General features: G+C 47.4%; 1 protein-coding gene and 1 long non-coding RNA gene across 2 annotated transcripts; one reads left to right on the forward strand and one right to left on the reverse strand.

Annotated features, from left to right (window-relative positions):
• Positions 1 to 6,413: 6,413 nt before the first annotated feature.
• On the reverse strand, positions 6,414 to 8,342 carry LOC117071024 (PDZ and LIM domain protein 1-like). The gene is given in 3 exon segments (XM_033190831.1): positions 6,414 to 7,099; positions 7,102 to 7,867; positions 8,271 to 8,342. Coding segments are annotated over 3 exon segments (1,143 nt in total). The 3' UTR covers positions 6,414 to 6,794.
• A 1,761-nt stretch (positions 8,343 to 10,103) lies between these two features.
• On the forward strand, positions 10,104 to 19,608 carry LOC117069673. The gene is made up of 6 exons (XR_004431629.1): positions 10,104 to 10,393; positions 12,513 to 12,636; positions 13,335 to 13,479; positions 14,718 to 14,851; positions 15,467 to 16,982; positions 17,917 to 19,608. It is a non-coding gene; the product is annotated as an uncharacterized LOC117069673 (long non-coding RNA).
• The last annotated feature ends 909 nt before the right edge of the window (positions 19,609 to 20,517 follow it).

Genomic DNA, 20,517 nt, shown 5'->3' on the forward strand with positions numbered 1-20,517 from the left:
ATGGGCAATAAGTCTCTGACCTCTTCTGCAGAAGACATCATCTTTCTTACTCTAGGCACTAAGCATGCCTGTACTTTGCTCCAGCGGGAGTCTTGTCTTCCAAGGCTATTTGCTATTCAAATGCCGTTGGAAAGAGATTCCAGAACAGAGGCAGTGAGTGCTCCTGCTCATAAGACACCCACAAATGTGAGAGACCCATGGAGAACAGTCTCCCAACAGATCCTGAAAAGTTATCTTTGTAAAACACAATCCAGTCATGTTATGTTGTGGCTGGTGGCCTCCCAATTCCTAGTCTCTGCACCTTCAGTAGTGGACAACCCCACCTCCCCTGACCCACAGCTGTGAGCATGGTTTTCCAGAATTCGGTCTGCGTTTCCCATCTTCTCTCTCAGCAAGGTGTGGCCTTGTGACTAAGTTCTTGGCAAGAAGCTTTAAGTCTAAGTAAGTGTGTGCACCTTCTGGAAAATGCCCTTAAATGATAGTGTGCCTTAAAGGATAGGGAGTGTGCCTTTCTCCTTCTCTTTCCTTCTTTGTACAACATAAAGTAGCAGCCTCCCTCCTCCAAGGCACTTGCTAATTCTCTCTCTGCCTTGTTTGTTTCCACAGCAGATAACACCATTTGACACAATATTTATTTTGCTTATTTTGTATATTGTCTATGTCTTCTCACTAGAATGTAAACTCCATGAACAGGGCTGGTACTAGCATATTTGTATCTGTTGTTGAAATATTGAAACACTTCTGTACCAGTGGGTGACTGGTCACTGCCCCAAGTCCCTGTGTGCTCTCCATGGCACCTCCCAGCTACCCAGCTGTCTCAGTCTTCTTGGCCTGCCATAATAAAATACCATCAACTGGGTGGCTTCAACAACAGAAATGTATTTTCTCACAGTTCCGGGTCCTAGATCAGCGTGCGAGTCAATCTGGTTCCTGGTGAGGTTTCTCTTCCTGGCTTGCAGGCAGTTGCCTTCCTGCTAAGTGCTCACATCGGGAGGGAGAGACAGAGTGTGCATGCTCTCTGGTGTTCATTCTTCTAAAGGACACTAATCCCATCAGACCGACGCCCCCCATCCTTCTGACCTCACCTAACTCATTACCTCCCAAAAAGCCCCATCTCCAAATACCATCGCACTGAGGATTAGGACTTCAACATAAGAATTTTGGGGCCGGGCGCAGTGGCTCAAGCCTATAATCCCAGCACTTTGGGAGGCCGAGACGGGCGGATCACGAGGTCAGGAGATCGAGACCATCCTGGCTAACACTGTGAAACCCCGTCTCTACTAAAAAATATAAAAAACTAGCCGGGCGAGGTGGCGGACGCCTGTAGTCCCAGCTACTCGGGAGACTGAGGCAGGAGAATGGCGTGAACCCGGGAGGCGGAGCTTGCAGTGAGCTGAGATCCGGCCACTGCACTCCAGCCCCGGCAACAGAGCAAGACTCCGTCTCAAAAAAAAAAAAAAAAAAAGAATTTTGGGAGAAACACAAACATACACTCAAGGACAATGAAACAGGCCTTGACTCAAATAGTAGGGGGCTCCCAGGACCCCACTTCTGCGTGAAGGCCAGTGATGCCCTGATCAGTCAGTATGCCATGCCCCCGACATGTTCAACAAACACTTCTTGCTTGAACGCATGATAGAGTCTAGGATGGTGCCAAGCCATTCCATTGTCCATCCCAAACTCAAGAAGAGCTGGAGTCAGGTTCTTCAGTGAGTAAAACTCAGGGAAATTACCAAGCAGCACTTCTCTGCTATTTTTAAACAAAGGGCTTCTTTCCTCAAACCCTTCCTGTTCCTATCTCATCCCACCCTGGCGGAAGAGGAGATGACTGGGTGGAAACATAGAAGGGAAATCATTTTATCCCCCTGAGACGATCCATTGCTAGGCCTTTCCCTATATCAATTACAGGATCAGCAAGTGCAGGAGAAGCAACACTGCACGGTGTGAGTGCCAGGACGGGAACACGCAGGCTACCATCAGCTCATCGCCACATACATCTTCTCACTGCACAGGTGTGAGTGCCGGGACGGGAACACACAGGCTACCGTCAGCTCATAGCCACATACATCTTCTCACTGCACAGGTGTGAGTGCCGGGACGGGAACACGCATGCTACCGTCAGCTCATAGCCACATACATCTTCTCACTGCACAATGTGAGTGCTGGGATCGGAACACGTGGGCCACCAGCCAGTTCAGAGCCACACACATCTCACGGCACAGTGCGTGTGCCGGGACGGGAACACATGGTCCAGTGGCCAGCTCAGAGCCACACACATCTTACTGCACGGTGTGAGTGCTGGGACAGGAACACATGGGCCACCGTCAGCTCAGAGCCATACACATCTTCTCACTGCATGGTGTGAGTGCCGCATGGGAACATGCGGTCCACTGGCCAGCTCAGAGCCACACACATCTTCTCGCTGACCTTACCTCTCAGGAGTTCCATTCTGCACCAAGGTGATGGAGCAGTTTAAAAGCATGTATCTGTCACATTTTTAAATGTGCAAGCCTGGTGAACCAAGAGATTCTTCGTTCTGGGATCTACCTTTGCACACACGTGCTCAGGGAGGCATTCCTTCCAACAGCAAAAGCAGTTTAAATAATCTAGATGTCTAGCAGTGGGGAAACAGCTAATGGATGTATTGCTAGAGAACACACTATGGGTGGGGAGACTGGATGACTGAGGAGGAGAGAGAAGGAGAGGTTTTGAGGGCTGAGCGCTTGGTGAGCACGGGCTGCCAGCTGTCCCGGCTTTTGGCAGCCTGCTTGCTGCAGACAAGTGGCCGTGGGTACGTCATCACTCAAGAGCATTCTTGCCGGCTTTGCTGATGCTGGTGCATGTGCAGCATGGGAGGAGGTGCAGGCCTGGTTTGACCTAACCATGGATCTGTCTTTAATCACTATTAAAAGCAGTCATTGCTACCCTCCCTGGTGGCACTGGAGTACTGAAAGTGTAATGGAAAGAAGTTGAACTAAAAGTAATGTCTTAAACCTATTAATTTAGAATGACCAAAAGAAAAAGAAACCCACAGGAGAGAACTCTTGCCTTTTATTTCCCATTAATTGAGCCAAAGAAAACTCTTTCCTTCAAATGGCTAAGCCGAGCCATTCTTCTAGCTCTCATTGTTCTCTGGTGTTTGCAAAGGGCACTATCTGGCTGCGCGGCTGTGCGAAACAGCTCTCAGGACAGTCGTTTAACTGAGGACAAACAGCATGGCGGATCCAGCTTTCTCACAGTGGCTGCAGGGAGTTAATAAGAACTCCAAGAAAAAATAAACCTGGGCCGAGCACCGTGGCTCATGCCTGAATCCCCAGCACTTTGGGAGGCCGAGGCAGGTGGATCATTTGAGGTCAGGAGTTCAAGACCAGCCTGGACAACATGGTGAAACCCTGAATCTACTAAAAATACAAAAATTAGCTGAGCATGGTGGTACATGCCTGCAATCCCAGCTACTCAGGAGGCTGAGGCAGAATTGCTTGAACCTGGGAGGCACAGGTTGTAGTGAGCCAGGATCCCACCACTCCACTCCAGCCTACACTCCAGAACAAGACTCTTGTCTCAAAAAAAAAAAAAAAAAAAAAGGCCTGGGAAGCACTGGGTTAAAAGAAGTAAAACACCAGCTGGGTGCAGTGGCTCAAGCCTCTAATCCCAGCACTTTGGGAGGCTGAGGCGGATGGATCATGAGGCCAGGAGATCGAGGCCATCCTGGTTAACACAGTGAAACCCCATCTCTGCTAAAAATACAAAAAAATTAGCTGGGCATGGTGGCGGGCGCCTGTAGTCCTAGCTACTTGGGAGGCTGAGGCAGGAGAATGGCGTGAACCCGGGAGGTGGAGCTTGCAGTGAGCTGAGATCACACCACTGCACTCCAGCCTGGGTGACACAGTGAGACTCCGTTTCAAAAAAAAAAAAAGAAGTAAAATACCTTTCTTTACAATAAAGCCTTAAACATATTAATGTGCAATGCAAATCTTCAAGAAGGGTATGGAAAACCGTGTTGGTTTCCTGCTCAACATTCCCCGCCACACGCCTTTGCTGAGAGACCCTCGATTTTGTTGGTTTACAGCACCTGTGTATCTCACGGGCGCCTCCCTGATCCCAGGAAGAAATGTTCACAGGTCTGAGCCGTTTTCCTTCGGTGACTGCTTTAGTTTGGCCATGTGCTGCAGTCCTGCATGTAATGAATGTAAAGACAATCAGCCCTGGGAACCTCTAGGAAGGATTTCTTGACTCTTAAAACATGACACAGGATGAGTCCTTGCCTCTTCCTGCCTTAGGACATTGTCATGTGAAGACATGGGCTTGGCGCTACTTCAGTCCTGTTGAAATCATGAGGGAAAAGTCAAGAAAATCTCAGAGAAATGGATCTTGATCTTTGATGCTGTTAAGTTGTGCATGAACCAACCCCGGAATGGCCCTTTGAGTTTGTCACTTTGTAGTTTAGGTCTTAGGGTATCCTGTGATGTTCAACTCATAGCACCCTGAAACCAAGGGGCACATAAAGTACAGACAGTGCCCAACCAATTCATCTGACCACAGAAGGTCTCCCCAGACTAGGGCTCTACTAAGAATGCCTTGGGAAAGGCTGACAGAGTGAGGAAGATAGAGGTGAAGGTCAGATGCTCCAGGCTCTACCCCAGGTTCTAAAAATCACGTGAGCATCTGGGCCTCATTTTCAACTCTCTGTAAAGAATGTGCCAACTAAAACAACAGAAGTCAAGCATCTAATACTGTGCATGGCGCATGGTAGGTGTGTCACACATAAAGAGCTGTCATTCATCAAATGAAAGCGGGGAGGAGAGGAGTCGTCCAGTTTCCAAGTCTCATTTATGCCCGAGAGATCTTTGTAACTATTCCAAAAATAATATATGTTCCTTGACCCCACACCCATTTATAGAACTCTCTCGCCTCACTCAGCAGGAAGAAAGAGAAAATAAAGATTCCATAGATGTCCTAGGCAAGCATGCTAACTCCCGGGTCCCTAATCCCCACTCTTCTGCTAGAGCGAGCTGGGACCAACTCCCTGGATGGCCAGAGTACTTCTGTGTCTGCTACAGGCTCTGAAACGGTCTTCAGTGAGAACGTCCACATGTACCAGAGACCCAGTCTGCCGCAGAGGAGAAATCTCCACTCTAGCCACTCGTGGGGATGCCCAGGGGATTGAGTTCCTCCTCGTCCAGAGCTCTGGCTGAGACTCAGAGCAGCAGCCGACAGACAACTGACTAGGGGCTTTGCTCGTTTTCTCTCTCTCTCTCTCTCTCTCTCTCTCTCTCTCTCCTCTCTCTCTCTCTCTCCTCTCTCCTCTCTCCTTTCTCTTTCTCTCAGTTTTGTTTCTTGAGGGAAACATTTAATTTGTAATCATATATTTCATCCCCAGAAAAAGAATCCCAGGGTTTTCTTTCCTGTGTGCTTTTATCATGCTTCCTCGTGGTCCATGATGTCAGCTGCAGTCATCAGTTCAACAAAACCAAACTGATGGGATGGAGACTAATCTGCCATTTTTTTAGGTCTGAGTTGCACAGTAAATCTGGAGATGATCACTGCACATTTATTTAGCCTGCCTGTGAGGGTCACAACAATTTTCTCTGTTCTAGGATCAACAACGATTTCAAATTTTCCGAAGTTACCGAGCTTCATCATCACAATTAAAAACCGGACAATGATATGGGAGCACAGCCTAATAAGAACCTGGTGTTGGCTGGCGCACTGGCTCAAGCCTGTAATCCCCAAAATCTGGGAGGCTGAGACAGGTGGATCACTTGAGGTCAGGAGCCCACTTCACTCCTTCTGCCTGCCCCACTCTCTGAAAGGAGAAGAGACGCAGCCACCTAGCAAGATTCTCAGGAGAAAAGCAGACAGGGCTGAAGAAGAACCATGCCACAGAGGCCAGATGAGGCAGGGGGACCCGGCATGTTGGAAACACCTCCTGTGGGGCTGAACACCAGCAGAGAAGAAAGGGGGCAAAGGTGCCAAGATAGGGCATGGGACTGCAAGAACACAAAAGGGATGTTCCAGCCGGGCGCAGTGGCTCAAGCCTGTAATCCCAGCACTTTGGGAGGCTGAGGTGGGTGGATCACGAGGTCAGGAGTTCGAGACCAGCGTGACCAACATGGTGAAACCCCATCTGTACTAAAAATACAAAAATTAGCTGGGCATGGTGATGCACGCCTGTAATCCTAGCTATTCAGGAGGCTGAGACAGGAGAATCACTTGAAACCAGGAGGCAGAGGCTGCAGTGAGCTGAGGTCATGCCACTGCACTCCATCCTGGGTGACAGAGCAAAACTCCATCTCAAAAAAAAAAAAAAAAAGGTGGGGGGGATGTTCCCTCGGCTTTGGGGATAATGGGATTAGAATTATTCTTTGGGCCAGTCTTTAAATCTGACAGTTCTCTGGGACTGGACTATGAGATTCCTAACTTTTATTTTTTTTATTTTTTATTTTTGGAGTCTATAAATTTATTGAGTAAAAACAAAATCAATGTCAGATACATTATATTTGATTGGGTTCAAATTTGGCTGATGTCCAAATACAGCAGAGAAGAACAGAGGGAGAAAAGGACATGGTGTTGCTGGCAAGGGGACACTGAACAGAACAGTTTTCCTTTCATTATAAAAGCGGGCATCACACAGCCAGTGTGAGTCAATTAACCAAGGCAGGGGATTCAATGTTTTACGAGCAGGGGGAAAACCAAAGTAAGCAGAGAATTTTCAAGAGAGGAGAGGGCCTAGAACACTGAGAGAAAAAGCTGCAGCAGTGGCCAGCTGGAGAACAGCGGTTGGATCTGCTGGGTCACTTGCAGAATAGGGTGACCACTTCGTAGCCCTCAGGTGGTGTGATTCGCTCCCAGGCATGCTTCTCACAGTGGATTTGATCCTCCACAAAGAAATGGCCCTTCTGTTTCAGGCTGGTGCCACAGTCAGTGCACACGTAACACTCAGGGTGGTGGTGATGGTCCCGCAGCTTCACACCGACAATTCCAGGGCCACAGTTGTCACACACGGGCAACTTCTGAGCATTTCCAATTAACGCAGCCACTTTAGTGACAGGAGCTTTAACACTTCCGAATCCTGAGGGCTTGTTGGGATCCCCTTTTCTTCAGACTCCAGGATTTCCTGCAAACCCGGGAAAAACATGGACTGTTTTGGGGGCTCATTCAACTCCTGTTTCTCCTGATGCATCTTGTAAACTTTAGATTCTTTGTCGATGACACGGCTGCTTGGAGGCTGAGCATGGTCTAAGGGTCTGCCGTTCGCCTCCACCCCGCTGGCAGCAGTCTTTGACTCCAGGGTGTTGTTGAAGTTGGAGATATTTTCAGAAGAGTAGAGGCCAGCTGGGTTGCTGTACTGGTTTGTGATGACCCTGGCGGCAGTGCTGGAGGCAGGCGAGGTGGTAAAGGGCATGGAACTTCGGTTGTGGGCGCTTCCTATGTGCAGGACCTCCTGGGGTTCAGAGGCTACATTCATCTTGTATGGATGACACTTCCCTTCCTCCGTCACCAGAGGAGACCAGACTTTATGTTTGGATCTGGCCAAAGTGAGAGTCATGTTGTCTGTGCAGCCTTTGATTCTGTTCTGAGCTTCCAAATGCGTCATATTGCCAGAATTTTCCCCATCAATGGCTGTGATTACATCTCTGATACATGAGTTAGCTAGAGCCACCTTGCTTCCAAGAGTGACCCGGGAAATGGCGAGAGGCTGCTCGAAGACCTTGCTGCCCACGAGGCAGAAGTCCCTCGGTCCCGGGCCCTGGAGGACGATCTGCTGGGTGGTCAGGGCGGGCTGTGGCAGGCGACAACCCACAGGGACAGACAGGCAGGACGTGGCATGGTGTGCAGGGCTCCCCTGGCAGCTCGAGATTCCTAACTTTTAAATGTTACAAGCACTGTGATTGTGATGCCCAGTGTCAGTTTGGAGGAATGGGTATTTGATGAGTCAGTGTCAGTCTAGGAAGGCTTCTTGGAAGAGGCGACTATTGAGCCAAGTTATAAGGCTGTGCTGCTGCTTCTCTTATGTGCATAGGAATTACCAAGGCTCTGATTCAGTAGGGGTGGGGTGGGGCCTGCGATTCTGAATTTCTAACAAGATCCTAGGTGATACTGATGCTTTGAGTAGCAACATTCCAAAGGATTATCAAGTTATCGGAATGAAAAGGGTCTCGGTCTTTCGAAGAAGACATTCTTGGCACCAGGCAAAATAGAGCAAAGGGGGAAGGTACGCAGTACCCATGAAGAGCATGGTGTGTGAGGAGGGAGTGAATGAGACAGACCTCACTTGGGGGGTCCCTGGACTGAGAAGGGCCTGGTGGAGTGAATGATGGAGTCTGGAGTCGCCTGTGCATGACAGTGTTTCTCAAGGTGGAGCCCAGCTCTATCAGAAGCCCTTGGGCACTGGTTGAGAATGTGCATCACTCCACCCATAGAACTTTGGATTTTTGGAGGTCTGGAGGTGGCTCAAGAATCTGCATTTTTAAGAAACTTTCAAGGCAATTCAGATGCAAACTAAAGTTTGATAACCTGCTTTGGGCAATTAAAGGTTTTCTGAGAGAGGAAGGACAAGATTAGACTTGCATTTTGGAGAGATGCTCTGGGTACCTGAGGAAGATGAGGCCGGGAACAGGGAGGCTGGGGAAGGGCTAAGGTGGTTATGCAGGCCAGAGAAGCTGAGGGCTTGCAACAGGATCCTGGCAATGGCAATGGAGAGGATGAACTCAAGTGACATCCATCAGTCATTCCCAGTGGGCTGCCACTCATGAGTATATGGGGGCAAGATAAATAATGAGTTCAATTTTGCCAAGTTTGGAGGATATCTAGGTACAGAAGTCCATCAGGCATTGAATATGAGAGTCTGAAGTTCAGAAACGAGGACCAGGTTTGGGTATAGATTTTAGAGTCAGTCACTTGTAGTATATTTACCTTTAAGCACTATGGTGAACTTCATGTTGGCTGCACTAGGCTTTTCAGATCTTCCCAGAGACTATGGGTGGGAGCGAGGGGAGAACGGTGGTCTGAGTACTAATTCTGCCAAGAACCAATACTATTACTAGTGGTGATGCTGATCATCGCATGCGGGGACCAGACCTTTCCTGTAGCATGTCCGGATCTTTTGTCAGTTGTCCCATTGAAGACTTGCAGGCTTCTTAAGTAATGAGTCCAGCCTCCCAGAATCAGCCTGGGAAAATGGAGGACCTCGTTATGGGGGTCTATCAAATCTTTCTGCTGTGCTTTGACCTTGTAAGACACATTTTCACACTCCAAGGGTAAACCGTGCTGAACATGATAGCATCAGCTTATGGAGCCCTGTGCCGGGTTCTAGGGATGGTCTCTGCCCTTAAGAAACCCCAACCAATTGGAAGAAACAGACAAGGAGTTGGACATTCATGCTGTTATGTGTCCAGTGCATAGAAATCTCAATAAAACTGGGGTTTCAGGGAAAGCTTAGTGGAAGAGGTGACACCTGTTAGATTTTGAGGGAGGAACAGAAGTTGGGTAGACAAAGTAATGGAAGTGAGGGAGAAGAAATATTTTAGGCAGAGGAGACAGCACATGCCAGGCACAGGGTCATGAACCAGGACATGGTCAGGGAACAGTGAAGACGTAGATCTGGCTGGAGCAAAGGCCTATGTGGGACAGAGATGGGAAACCAGTCTAAGCGGGAAGGAGCAGAGCCTACCATGAAGGGTCTCATTGTGTGCAACAATATGGGATTTAAAGTAATCTTAAAAACTCTAAGGAGGTCCAGGCACCATGCCTCACAGCTGTAATCCCAGCACTTTGAGAGGCCAGGTGGGAGGATCACTTGAACCCAGGAGTTCGAGACTAGCCTAGGCAACATAGTGAGACTCCATCTCTACAAAAGTTATTCTTTTTTTCTTTTTTTTTCTTTTTTTCTTTCTTTTTAATTAGCTGGGCATGGTAGTATTGCCTGTAGTCCCAACTACTCCAGAGGTCAGGCAAAAGGATTGCTTGAAGTCTAGGAGCTCGAGGTTATAGTAAGCTATGATTACACCACTGCACGCCAGCCTGGGCAACAGAATGAGACCTTGTCTCAACAAAACAAAACAAAAAACAAAACAAAACAAAACAGAAAACCCCCACAAAACTCTAAGGAGGGACACTAACCGACAGCTAGGTGTGGGTGAGGACCAACCAGGTTTCTACAGTGATCACCTGGGCATGAAGAGGAATTGAAACAAGAGAGTACAGCCTTAATCCTCAGCAACTTCTGGTCCAGCCACCAAACTTATCTCTATTTTGTCTCCTCCCCACAGCCAGCAGCCAGAACAAGCCACCATCTCCCCTGGGGTCTCACAGTAGCCTCCTGACTGGTCTTGCTGCTTCCACACTTACACATCCTGTTCTCTGCAAGGCAGCCGGAGTGACCTTTCACTACGTAAGTCATGTTATATCCCCTCTCTGCTGTAAACCTTTCAATCAGTTTCCATGAATGGTTCTGGGAATAAAGTCCAGCTTCCTTCCCCTGACTCACTTGATCTGGCCCTTCCCACTTGTCTGACCTGTTTTCTAGCCCATGCTCCCTGTCCTTGTCTATACTCCTAATGTGTGGTCTTTCTATTCCTTAAACATGCCTGGCTCAGTCCCATGTTAGAGCATTTCTGCTGGCTCTCCCTCCTGCCTGGACCTTCACACAGCTGGAAATTCTTGCTTTTCAAGTTTTAATTTATTTTTATTTTTATTTTTTGAGACAGAGTTTTACTCTTGTCACCCAGACTGGAGCGCAATGGTGCGATCTCGGCTCACTGCAACCTCTGCTTCCTGGATTCAAGCAATTCTCCCACCTCAGCCTCCTGAGTAGCTGGGATTACAGGTGCCTAGCACTGCGTCCAGCTAATTTTTGTATTTTTAATAGAGATGGGGTTTCACCATGTTGGCCAGGCTGGTCTCGAACTCCTGACCTCAGATGATCCACCCACTGTGGCCTCCCAAAGTGCTGGAATTACAGGTGTGAGCCACCACGCCTGGCCACAAGTTGTAATTTAAACATCACTTCCTCATAGAGACTTTCCCTGACAACACCCTCAATCTCCAGGAGCTCCTCAGTCATTCTCCATCAAAACACCCTATTTCGATTCTCTGAACAGCTCTTATTACTATCTGGTATTTTCCTGTTTGTTTTATATATTTATTTTCTCTCTCCTCTGTAGTAGACAATGTCCAAAAATGGCCACCATCAAATCTTTCTCCCATTGTATACACATGCTGCTCCACTATTCAATAGGTCAAGTTTATTTCTCCTTCCATTGAATCTGGACTCGCCTCATGATTTCTTATCACTTGCTTTGACTGACGGAACAAGGCAGAGAGGATGCTGTGCCAGTTCTGGGCCTAACTTTCAAAAGGCTTTTCAGCATCTGCTTTTACTCTTGGAGATCAGCTACCATGTAGCAAGTCTGACTACCTCAAGACCACCATGCTGTGAGGAAGCCCAAGCTCTCCACATGGAGACAGGCCATGTGGAGGAGCAAAAAATGCTGATGTTTGACAGTATGAATGCTGGAAACCAATAAATTGAAATGAGAATGTGGGATATTGGAGTTTGTGTGTTTTCAATAAGTTTAGGGATATTGAAGTTTACCATTTCAGTTCTGAGTTTTGAGAATGTACAGGATATAGAGATGGCTGAGGTGGAGAGGAGACAATGGTCACCAAAGTTAAGGAGGTGAACAAATTTGAGGCCAGGATACTGTCTGATTCACACATGAAAATTCAGCTTTTCCGGGGCGATGGCAGATCTGGCAGTGGGGAGAGGCACTGGAAGATTCCGCTCGGGAACTGTGAGAGCCACACAGGGGCAGGTGGTTTCCTTGGAAAGATCTAGTTTTGATGGAGGCAAACAGATCTCAGTGAAGAGTCTGCAGCCATAGAATGGAGAGACTGTTCACAACTGAACAGGGGTCTCAAGGGCAAGAGAGGGCAACCCAGAGAAACGGGTTGTCAGGAAAGACCTCAGTGGAAGACAAGTGAGGTGTGGGTGTGGCACCTCACTTGGGCTGAGAGTCGAGCAGAGTGCAGATTCAGTTTCACTGGGGGCAGAAGTGAAGGATGATTCAAATGAGATCACTGGGGAAGTTAACTGGCCTCAAGATTTTGGCTGACCTGGAGAGATAAAAATCTGGTTTTCCTGCCAACACATTCAGAAGAGAAAGAGTGTTTTCTGTTGGCAATAGAATCAGCAATCGGAGACCTTTGCTCAGGATTCCAAATGAAACTCTGGTGATAGGATGCAGGACAGGGTATGTTTACTGATGGCCCTCATCAGTAAACACCGTGCTGGCCTCGGGACCTTGACTCTGAGCAGAGGGGAGGAGCAGGCAGCTGAGCCATGTGGTGGACGAGAACCAGGCTCGCCTGCACTGCTCTACTCTGCAAAGCTTTGAAATTCTTAATCATTTACTATCTAATTTAATGTTTAATAATTAATTGTATTAATTTTGGATAATTTGACATTGTAAATAATTTTTGAACAAGGGCCCTGCATTTTCATTTTTCAGTGGGTTCTGCAATGCATGTAGCTGATCTTGCCGCTATACTACTATGTGCATGGGAAGGTTTCAAGAAACCCATCAAACACAGTGCCCGTAGAGACAAAGACACACAGGCCGCATCTGAACAAAAGTAGGTAGTCTGTGCTGGCTGAAACCCATCAGGAAACAGGGGAAAGTTCATTCATTCACTCACTCGCTGAAAACTTTGTTAAGAGGGAGGAGGGGAGGTCCTGCTAGTGCCAGGAGCAGGGAGGGAGAAATAAATGACAGTCATGTTCCTCAAGAAGCTCCTACTCCGTGGAGTAAGAGAAATGTACACAGGAACAATGCAGCAGAGTAAGGGCTGGGATGAAAATAAACTCTTCCTTCCATTTCTTCATTTTAGGGGTACATGGTTTGTCAAAAAGACATCAAGTTAAATTAAGGTAATTCTGTCCTACTACACAGAAAATTTATACATAGTTTCTGTGAATATATGGTTTCCTCCCAGAACACCAAAGAACCGTCCTCAACAGGAAACCTCAGTGGCTTGTTCCCTCTGTGTGAGGATGTGTTGAAAAGAGCAAGGAGTCGATTTGGCAGGAAAAAAAAAATGGAGTTACTACTGAATGTTGGCATGATCCTGTGGTTGGAAGGTCAAAACAGAAACTGGCAGCACTACTTTTTATTAAAAGTCCACTTGAGAGCTCACATGAGATTCTTTGATCTTATAGGTCAGGGCACTGAAGCTTTAGGGCTCCTGAGTTTATTTGGTAGTGAGGCTGCTGGGTTTCTGAATAAAGACCTATGGTTAGAGTGTGATTTCCTGCCCTGCTTTCTGCGTTATAGGCGTGGTCTGCCTCACTCAGCCAGTCTCAAGGGAGAGAGGAACTGTGGCTGCAGTTTCCCAAATTATCCAAATTAGGACTCAAAAGAGGAGAGTTCTGAGGCCCAGCAACTCTGAGAAAATCCTGAAAAACCTTGTGATAAAAAGGTACATCTTTCCTTAAAGCCAGAGCACTATGTCAGTAGAACTGAGCCCTGAAGCTAAGTGAATGAAGGGCTTGAGAGTTGCTCTCAGTGGTGAAGATAAAATAGGTATTTAACCTTACGAATGGTGGCATTTTAGCCCAGAAGAGTGGAAGGAACCTGCGTTTTCTTTGTACCCATTACACTTAATACTTAGAGAGAGTAAGGCCAGCCCTAAAGTTCAAAGGAGACCCATCCATTTCCAAAAGGCTACTTAAAAAAAAATTTTTTTTTTGAGACGGAGTCTCACTCTGTCGTCCAGGCTGGAGTACAATGGTGCGATCTCAGCTTACTGCAACCTCCACTTCTCGGGTTCAAGTGATTCTTCTGCCTCAGCCTCCTAAGTAGCTGGGACTACAGGCGTGTGCCACCACACCTAGCTAATTTTTTTTTGTATTTTTAGTAGAGACGAGGTTTCACCATATTGGCCAGACTGGTCTCGAACTCCTTACCTTGTGATCCACCTGCCTTGGCCTCCCAAAGTGCTGGGATTACAGGCGTGAGCCACCACGCCCGGCCAAAAAAATTTTTTCAACTGAAAAAAAGATATGCTAGTTGTAGAAAAAGCATAAAACTGCAATAAAGAGATAATTTTTAAAAGCCATCTTTAGTCCTACTACCAGAAATAATCATTGTTTTTTGGTATATTTCCGAATTTTCTTCTTTGCATGCGTATACATATATAAATAGTTATGGGTTCATACCATCCATGTTGCTTTGTTACTCTGTTTCATGTAATACTAAATCATGAAATTGTTTCATGTCAATAAATACATTTAAATGATATTAAGTGCCTAAATATTCCTTTGCAGAGTTATATTATTATTTATTTAATGAATTGCCTATTATTGGAGATTAATGTTGTTTATAATTTTTTAAAAAAAATTTTATTAGAGATGGGGTCTTGCTATGTTGACCAGGCTGTTCTCAAACACCTGGCCTCAAGCAATCCTCTTATCTCTGCCTCCCAAAGTACTGGGATTACAGGTGTGAGCTACCACATCTGGTCTGTTTATAATTTTCGGTGATTATTCTTAATTATTTCCTTAGTATATGTTCCAAAGAATTTAATTGCTAGGTCAAAGCTTATGACCTTTTAAAGGATTGTGATAGTGTATCAGTCAGATAGGCTAAATGTTATAACAGACATAGCCAAAATCTCAGTGGCTTAACACAATACAGATGTATTTCTCTATGTCACAGTTCAACACAAGTCATTGGTTGGGAGTAGAAGGCACTCTGCATGGTCGTCTGGAACCAGGGTTTGCCCACCTGATGGGTCTCCATTTGCCCCGGCCTTGGACTTCTCCACTGGCTACTCTGATTTCACTTGACAGGTAAAGGGAGAGAGAGAGAGCATGGAGAATTGCACAGGTAGTTTTAGGGTCAGGCCTGGCGGTGACTCACATCACTTCCTCTGCCCACCTTCCAATTGGCCAGAACTCAGTCACATGACTGCTCCTAACTGCAAGGAAGGCTGGGAAGTATAGTCTTGCTGAGTGTCCAGGAGGAAAACAAGAGTGTAACAGACCCAGAACAAGCATTGTCTCTGCCTCAAACATAACCAACTTGCCAATCAGCAATGTTTTTCCAGTTATTTATTTATTTATTTATTTAGAGACAGAGTCTCATTCTGTTGCCCAGGCTGGAGTGCAGTGGTGTGATCTCAGCTCACTGCAATCTCTGCCTCCCGGGTTCAAGTGATTCTCTAGTCTAAGCCTCCCGAGTAGCTGGGATTACAGGTGCACGCCACCACACCCAGCTAATTTTTGTATTTTTAGTAAAGACGGGGTTTCACCATGTTAGCCAAACTAGTCTCGAACTTCTGGCCTCAGTTGATTCCCCACCTCAGTTTTTCCAGTTTATATTCCCACCAGCAGGGTACAAGGATTCCTATTTCCCTACTTCCTCACTAATTAAGAGGATGACGCTCTTTCCGTTGTTTTTTATAGATCTGCATGGAACAATGCAGCTTCTCTGCATGACTGGAGTTTGTTTTGTCTTTGAAGATAATCTCACTAGGATCAAGGCCATACCTGCTGGAGAGTCAGGACTCTGGATTTCTGATTGTTTTCAGGACAGCTACTCTCATCCTAGGCTGATCTGAGTTTCTGGGTCTTTCTCTGCCTGTTCTTTCCTCTCCCCTTTCCTTCTCTGCTGCAGAAAGTGTTTTATGTGGGTGTCAGCAACATCAGGACCTTCCAAACCCCTTGCCCAAGTATCATCCCTGAATGCAAAACTCACTTAGAGGCCTAGGGAAGAGATTAGAGCTCTGCTTTTCCTCTGCCACCTCAGGTGTGTTCTAGCTTACAAGACACTTTCACAGAAAAAAAATTCAGGGAATGGAATGGGAAGGCAAAAATAGCTGCTTGATGCTGACTTGGCACATTGACTTCAACCAAATCACCCAGCGCCTCGTCCTTAGTACTCTGGTGACCACAGAATAATCGTCGCGCAGTGAGTAGTGGAGGTCAGGAGGAGTAAACTGCCTAGATGTCATGAAGGGAAAGCACTAGATTTGTGCAAAGTCTATTCTTGTCCGTTTCCCTGTGAATCCAGGTTGCTGAACATTGGCCGATGTCTGAGCTGTGGTTTCCTCCTGGTTTTGAAATTTAGTTACTAGAAGACAATGCTTTTGAATGGCTTCTTTGCCATGACTTTCACAGGTCCTGCTGGCTGTTGCCTAATGAATGTCTGATAGGCCTAGCCCCTTGGCAAAGCAATGTTTTATTTGCAAAATTATGCTTGTCCAGTGCCTCCTGGGAACTGAAAGCCTGGCATCAGCAGAGGAACGCAAACCAGGCAAATCATGGATCTCTAAGGCTTGCATTGCTTGGGGGCCATGGCACACAGCACTGCTAAAAGCCTAGGACAATCTGTGTGTTTTAGGAGCAAACCAATGCCTCGCACTTCTAAGCTGTATCCTTTGCTCCCTCCCTGAGAGGCAGCTTTGTGCTCTGGGCTTCCTAGGTAAGTGACTCACACCAACTATAAGCCTGGCTTATGACCTAGAAAAGGAAACAGGAAGTGGCTTAGAGACATAAAGAGCACAGCCCAGAAGGGGCTGCCATGGAATTCTCCTCAGATGAGAAGGGGTCCAATGGCCAGAGGGGCAACTTGGCATCCTCTCCTTCCCCACGTTACCACGATGCCCTTGGCAGGGACCATTTGATGGGGAGTCGGATGTCTTCCTGGGGATGGTGAACAGGGGTGAGGGAGGGGGAACTGCTGCTGGGTCAGTAGCTCCTCTCCAGAGTGAGCAGATCAGTGGAATGCCATGCCCCTTCTCTATCCCGTCTTTGCAAGTGGGCTTGGGTTCTTGGGATGAGTTTCATCAGGCCTTATACATGCAGACTGTGAAGAGGTGCCTCCAACAAAAAAAACCAATGTCTGGCAAGTCCTCTAAGGGCAGGGATTCTGGAGAGGCCGCCCTGTCCTCAGCTTGGCCCTGGCACATTCTGGCTGCAGGTAAGATGGCTGCAGCAGAGGGAGGGGAGGGGCCTCCCTGTTGATGGAGACCACCATGCAGGGCTTCGCTATGCTTCCCTTTCTGGCTCTCCCAGGGAGGAAGGGTGGCTGGTGGCTGGCAGCAGGGCTTGTGGAGGCTCAGTCCTGGGCCTGGTCCTGCTTCTGTTAGAGGTGGCTGGTTGTGCAATGGCATCCCGGCTGCTCCTCTTGGAGCCCCCATGACCACAGTTCCAGGCTCCACCCCCATTTCTCACCACTGGTGGTAAGAAATGGAATTTTTTGTTTTGTGTTTTTATGCTCTTCCCATAACACCCAGCACCTATCCCCAAGCATGAGTCCCGAAGACCCGTAGCCATGGCAGGGCAGGGCCTAGGTATTGAAGGAGGATCCCACTCAGAGGCCAGTTCCACCCACTGCAAAACGCCCTCTGAGGACCCTCACTAGACCAGTTCCTCAAAGTGCGGTCCGCAGGCTGCCATCAGCGGAATCATGGGGTGAGGAAGGGGCTGGTAAAAACACGGGTTCTTGGCCCCCTCTGCAGGCCTCCAGAATCTAACCCTCTCAGGAAAAGTCCTGGAAATCTGTGTGTCTGGAAGCACTTTCTTCTCCAGGTTGGTCAGCTCAGAAATGTCTAAATACTTTTCTCAATACCAATCCTGGTCTCATTTATTATCCTTCTCATGAAAATGATTTGCTTCCTTTCAATCTTGTATGACCTCTGAAAATATGACCTAAAGCAGAGGGTCATATTTTCTTATGCACTCACATAAGAAACATCACCTGTGGCCTTCATTGGCAAGCATGGATTGCTGTTTTCAATCAGGGGCTTTGAAGGAAGACACCTTTGATCATCGGGCTGCCTCTGTCTGCTTTTTCACTGAGTTGTCACTATTAAATGCCCTTCCCTGGCTTTGCCTTCTCTCTTCTCCACCAGAAAATGGGCCTGCTGCTCTAAGAGGTTGGACTCTCGGAGTCCTCTAGCACAGGGGCCATGAAAATAAATGACTTCCTTGTTTGCTGATGGAGCAGAGGTAGAATCTCTTGGTGTTTCCACAGAGAAAATGCTGACTGTGAAGAGCCGAGAAAGATGACATGATGAAGCCATCAGGGGAGGCACCAAACATCCTCAACTCTGCTCACCTATGGTTTTCTCCGGCCCTCCCAGAGCTCCTCCTGCGTGAGTAATGCAGTGTGTGCTGGTCAAGTGTCTCACTGAAAAAAGAAAGAAACCCTGATTTGCAGCATTGGCCAATTCCTGTAGTGTAAATACTCCCACCATGGCAGATTTCAGGTTACCAAGGGTTTCACAACTGGTTCACAAGTCTTGACTGTAATGACCAGCTCATGCAACTCCAGCACCTCATCATCTCCGCCCTGTCCCAGAAAATCCCCACATCACACCCAGGCTGAATGTCACTTTCAGCTTCTCAGTCAGAAGGAGAAGTGGTTAAATATACCAGGATGGTAATGACTAAGTATCAGAATGGTGAGTGTGAGTGTGGAGGGTCAGGATGTCTGCCAAATTGGAGATGACTCTTCACTTCTCAATCTTGGTGTCTCATCTGGGGAAGTTGGAGGGAGACATGCACAGCTTCTCATGAACAGTCCTGGAAGCCCTTACCCCAAGGCCTCACGGGGCTCTCTCCAGGGCTTGCTCTTTCTCACTCTCTACTTTAAAAGCCTATGATTCATTGCCAGAGAACAGAAGGCTCCATCCTAATGGGCCAAGTTGAAAACGGCGGGATTGGAGCTGTCTAGACTCTAGGTCCTGCCTTTTGTCTTGGCTGGTGTCAAAATGGACTCTAGAAACTGGCCTCAGGAAAATTTCCCATCGAACAACCAAAGACTGAACAGCCTGGACTGACCTTTTTCTAATTTTTAGGGGTCTTGTGAACAAGAGTCAGGTGGGCGGGCAGCTCTTGTAAAGCTGAGTGTAACCAAATTTGTCCATAGCCTGTGACAGCAAAGATCACAAAACTCTTCCTTCCCCTTTAGGGCCTGGGAGTGACGCCAAATGACGCCGAACTGAGGGGAGAATGGTGACCTATTTTATCTCCCAAACATTGGGCAGTCAGTTGCATTTGCAGATTTAAAATCCACCCACACTGCTGCAGTTTCTGTTCTCGTGCCCCCCAGGCATACTTCTGGCTGGAGCTGGTTTTGTAAAGTGGAGTTGGCCGTGGGTGTGGGAGTCCTCCTCGGAGAGCCTGGTCTGACAGCCCCAGTCCACAGCCCTCCCATGGGCTTTTGGGCTGCTCCAGTCCTGGCAGGTGCACAGCGCAGGGGAATCTGGTTTTGTCCTGGTCTCAGCTGGGGAAGTCTAGTTAAAGAAAGAAAAGGTCAGCCGGGTGCAGTGGCTCACACCTGTAATCTCAGCACTTTGGGAGGCTGAGATGGGCAGATCACGAGGTCAGGAGTTTGAGACCAGCCTGGCCAACATGGCGAAACCCTGTCTCTACTAAAAATACAAAAATTAGCTGGGCATGGTGGCGGATGCCTGTAATCCCAGCTACTCAGGAGGGTGAGGCAGGAGAATTGCTTGAAACCGGAAGGTGGAGGTTGCAGTGAGCTGAGGACCCACCACTGCACTCCAGCCTGGGCAACAAGAGCGAAACTCTGTCTCAAAAAAAAAAAAAGATCTCGGTGGAAATGGCCTTGAATCTGGGGTCTCTGTAATATTCCAATCACTTAATCACTTAACAAATATTTATTGAGGGCCTACTAGGTGCCACACATTGGAAGACAGTGGAGGGTGAAACAGAGTCTGCCCTCAGGGAGCTTACAGTTTAGATTACAGGCAAGACAGCGCTTACACATGTAATTCCAGATGAGTCAATAATGACAGGGGTGCAGAGGCTTTGAAGCAGAAGCATAAGGTGCAATGGGAACATAAAACAGGGAAGCCTAATGCAGACTAAGGGGCCTGAGGAGGGTTCCTCGAGAAAGTGAGGTTGAAGCTGAGAACCTGAGGGGTGGTTTGCATGCAGTACAATTGAAGGTTGAAAGGGAAGATCTTCCAATGCACAAAGAATTTATGCTGCAGAAACATTCTCTTCCTGAAGATACATTTGGGAATGTAGGTAGAAATTAACTGTCTTGCCTTCATATACAGTGTAGTGGAGACCACTGTGGATCTCCAGCTGTTTGTCTTTTCTTAGTGACAAGTCCCCAGTTTTTGCTAGGTACATAGCTACCCAAAGAAAAAATTATGTGGCCACCTTACTATGCTCCAGCCAGTGAGATGTCAGCAGAGGTAATATGCGGGGCCTCTGAGAAGGCTCTTTTCTGCTACCTGGTACCTGGCTGGAGGCTGAAAAGCCCTTAGGGACCATGAAGAGACATGCTAAGGTTGGAGAGTCAGCGTATTACATGGAACCTCCTTCTCTGATGGCCATGGGCTGTGATACGAGCCCTGGATTGCCTATTTCCCGACTTCTTTTGTAAAAGTGAGAAATAAAGGTCAATTTTTTAAAAAGCATCTATTATTTTGACATTTTCTGTCATACACAACCAAATATAATCCTAACTACTATAC

This window comes from Trachypithecus francoisi, unplaced genomic scaffold (assembly GCF_009764315.1).
Source record: "Trachypithecus francoisi isolate TF-2019V2 unplaced genomic scaffold, Tfra_2.0 Lachesis_group3, whole genome shotgun sequence".
Lineage (NCBI taxonomy): Eukaryota > Metazoa > Chordata > Mammalia > Primates > Cercopithecidae > Trachypithecus > Trachypithecus francoisi.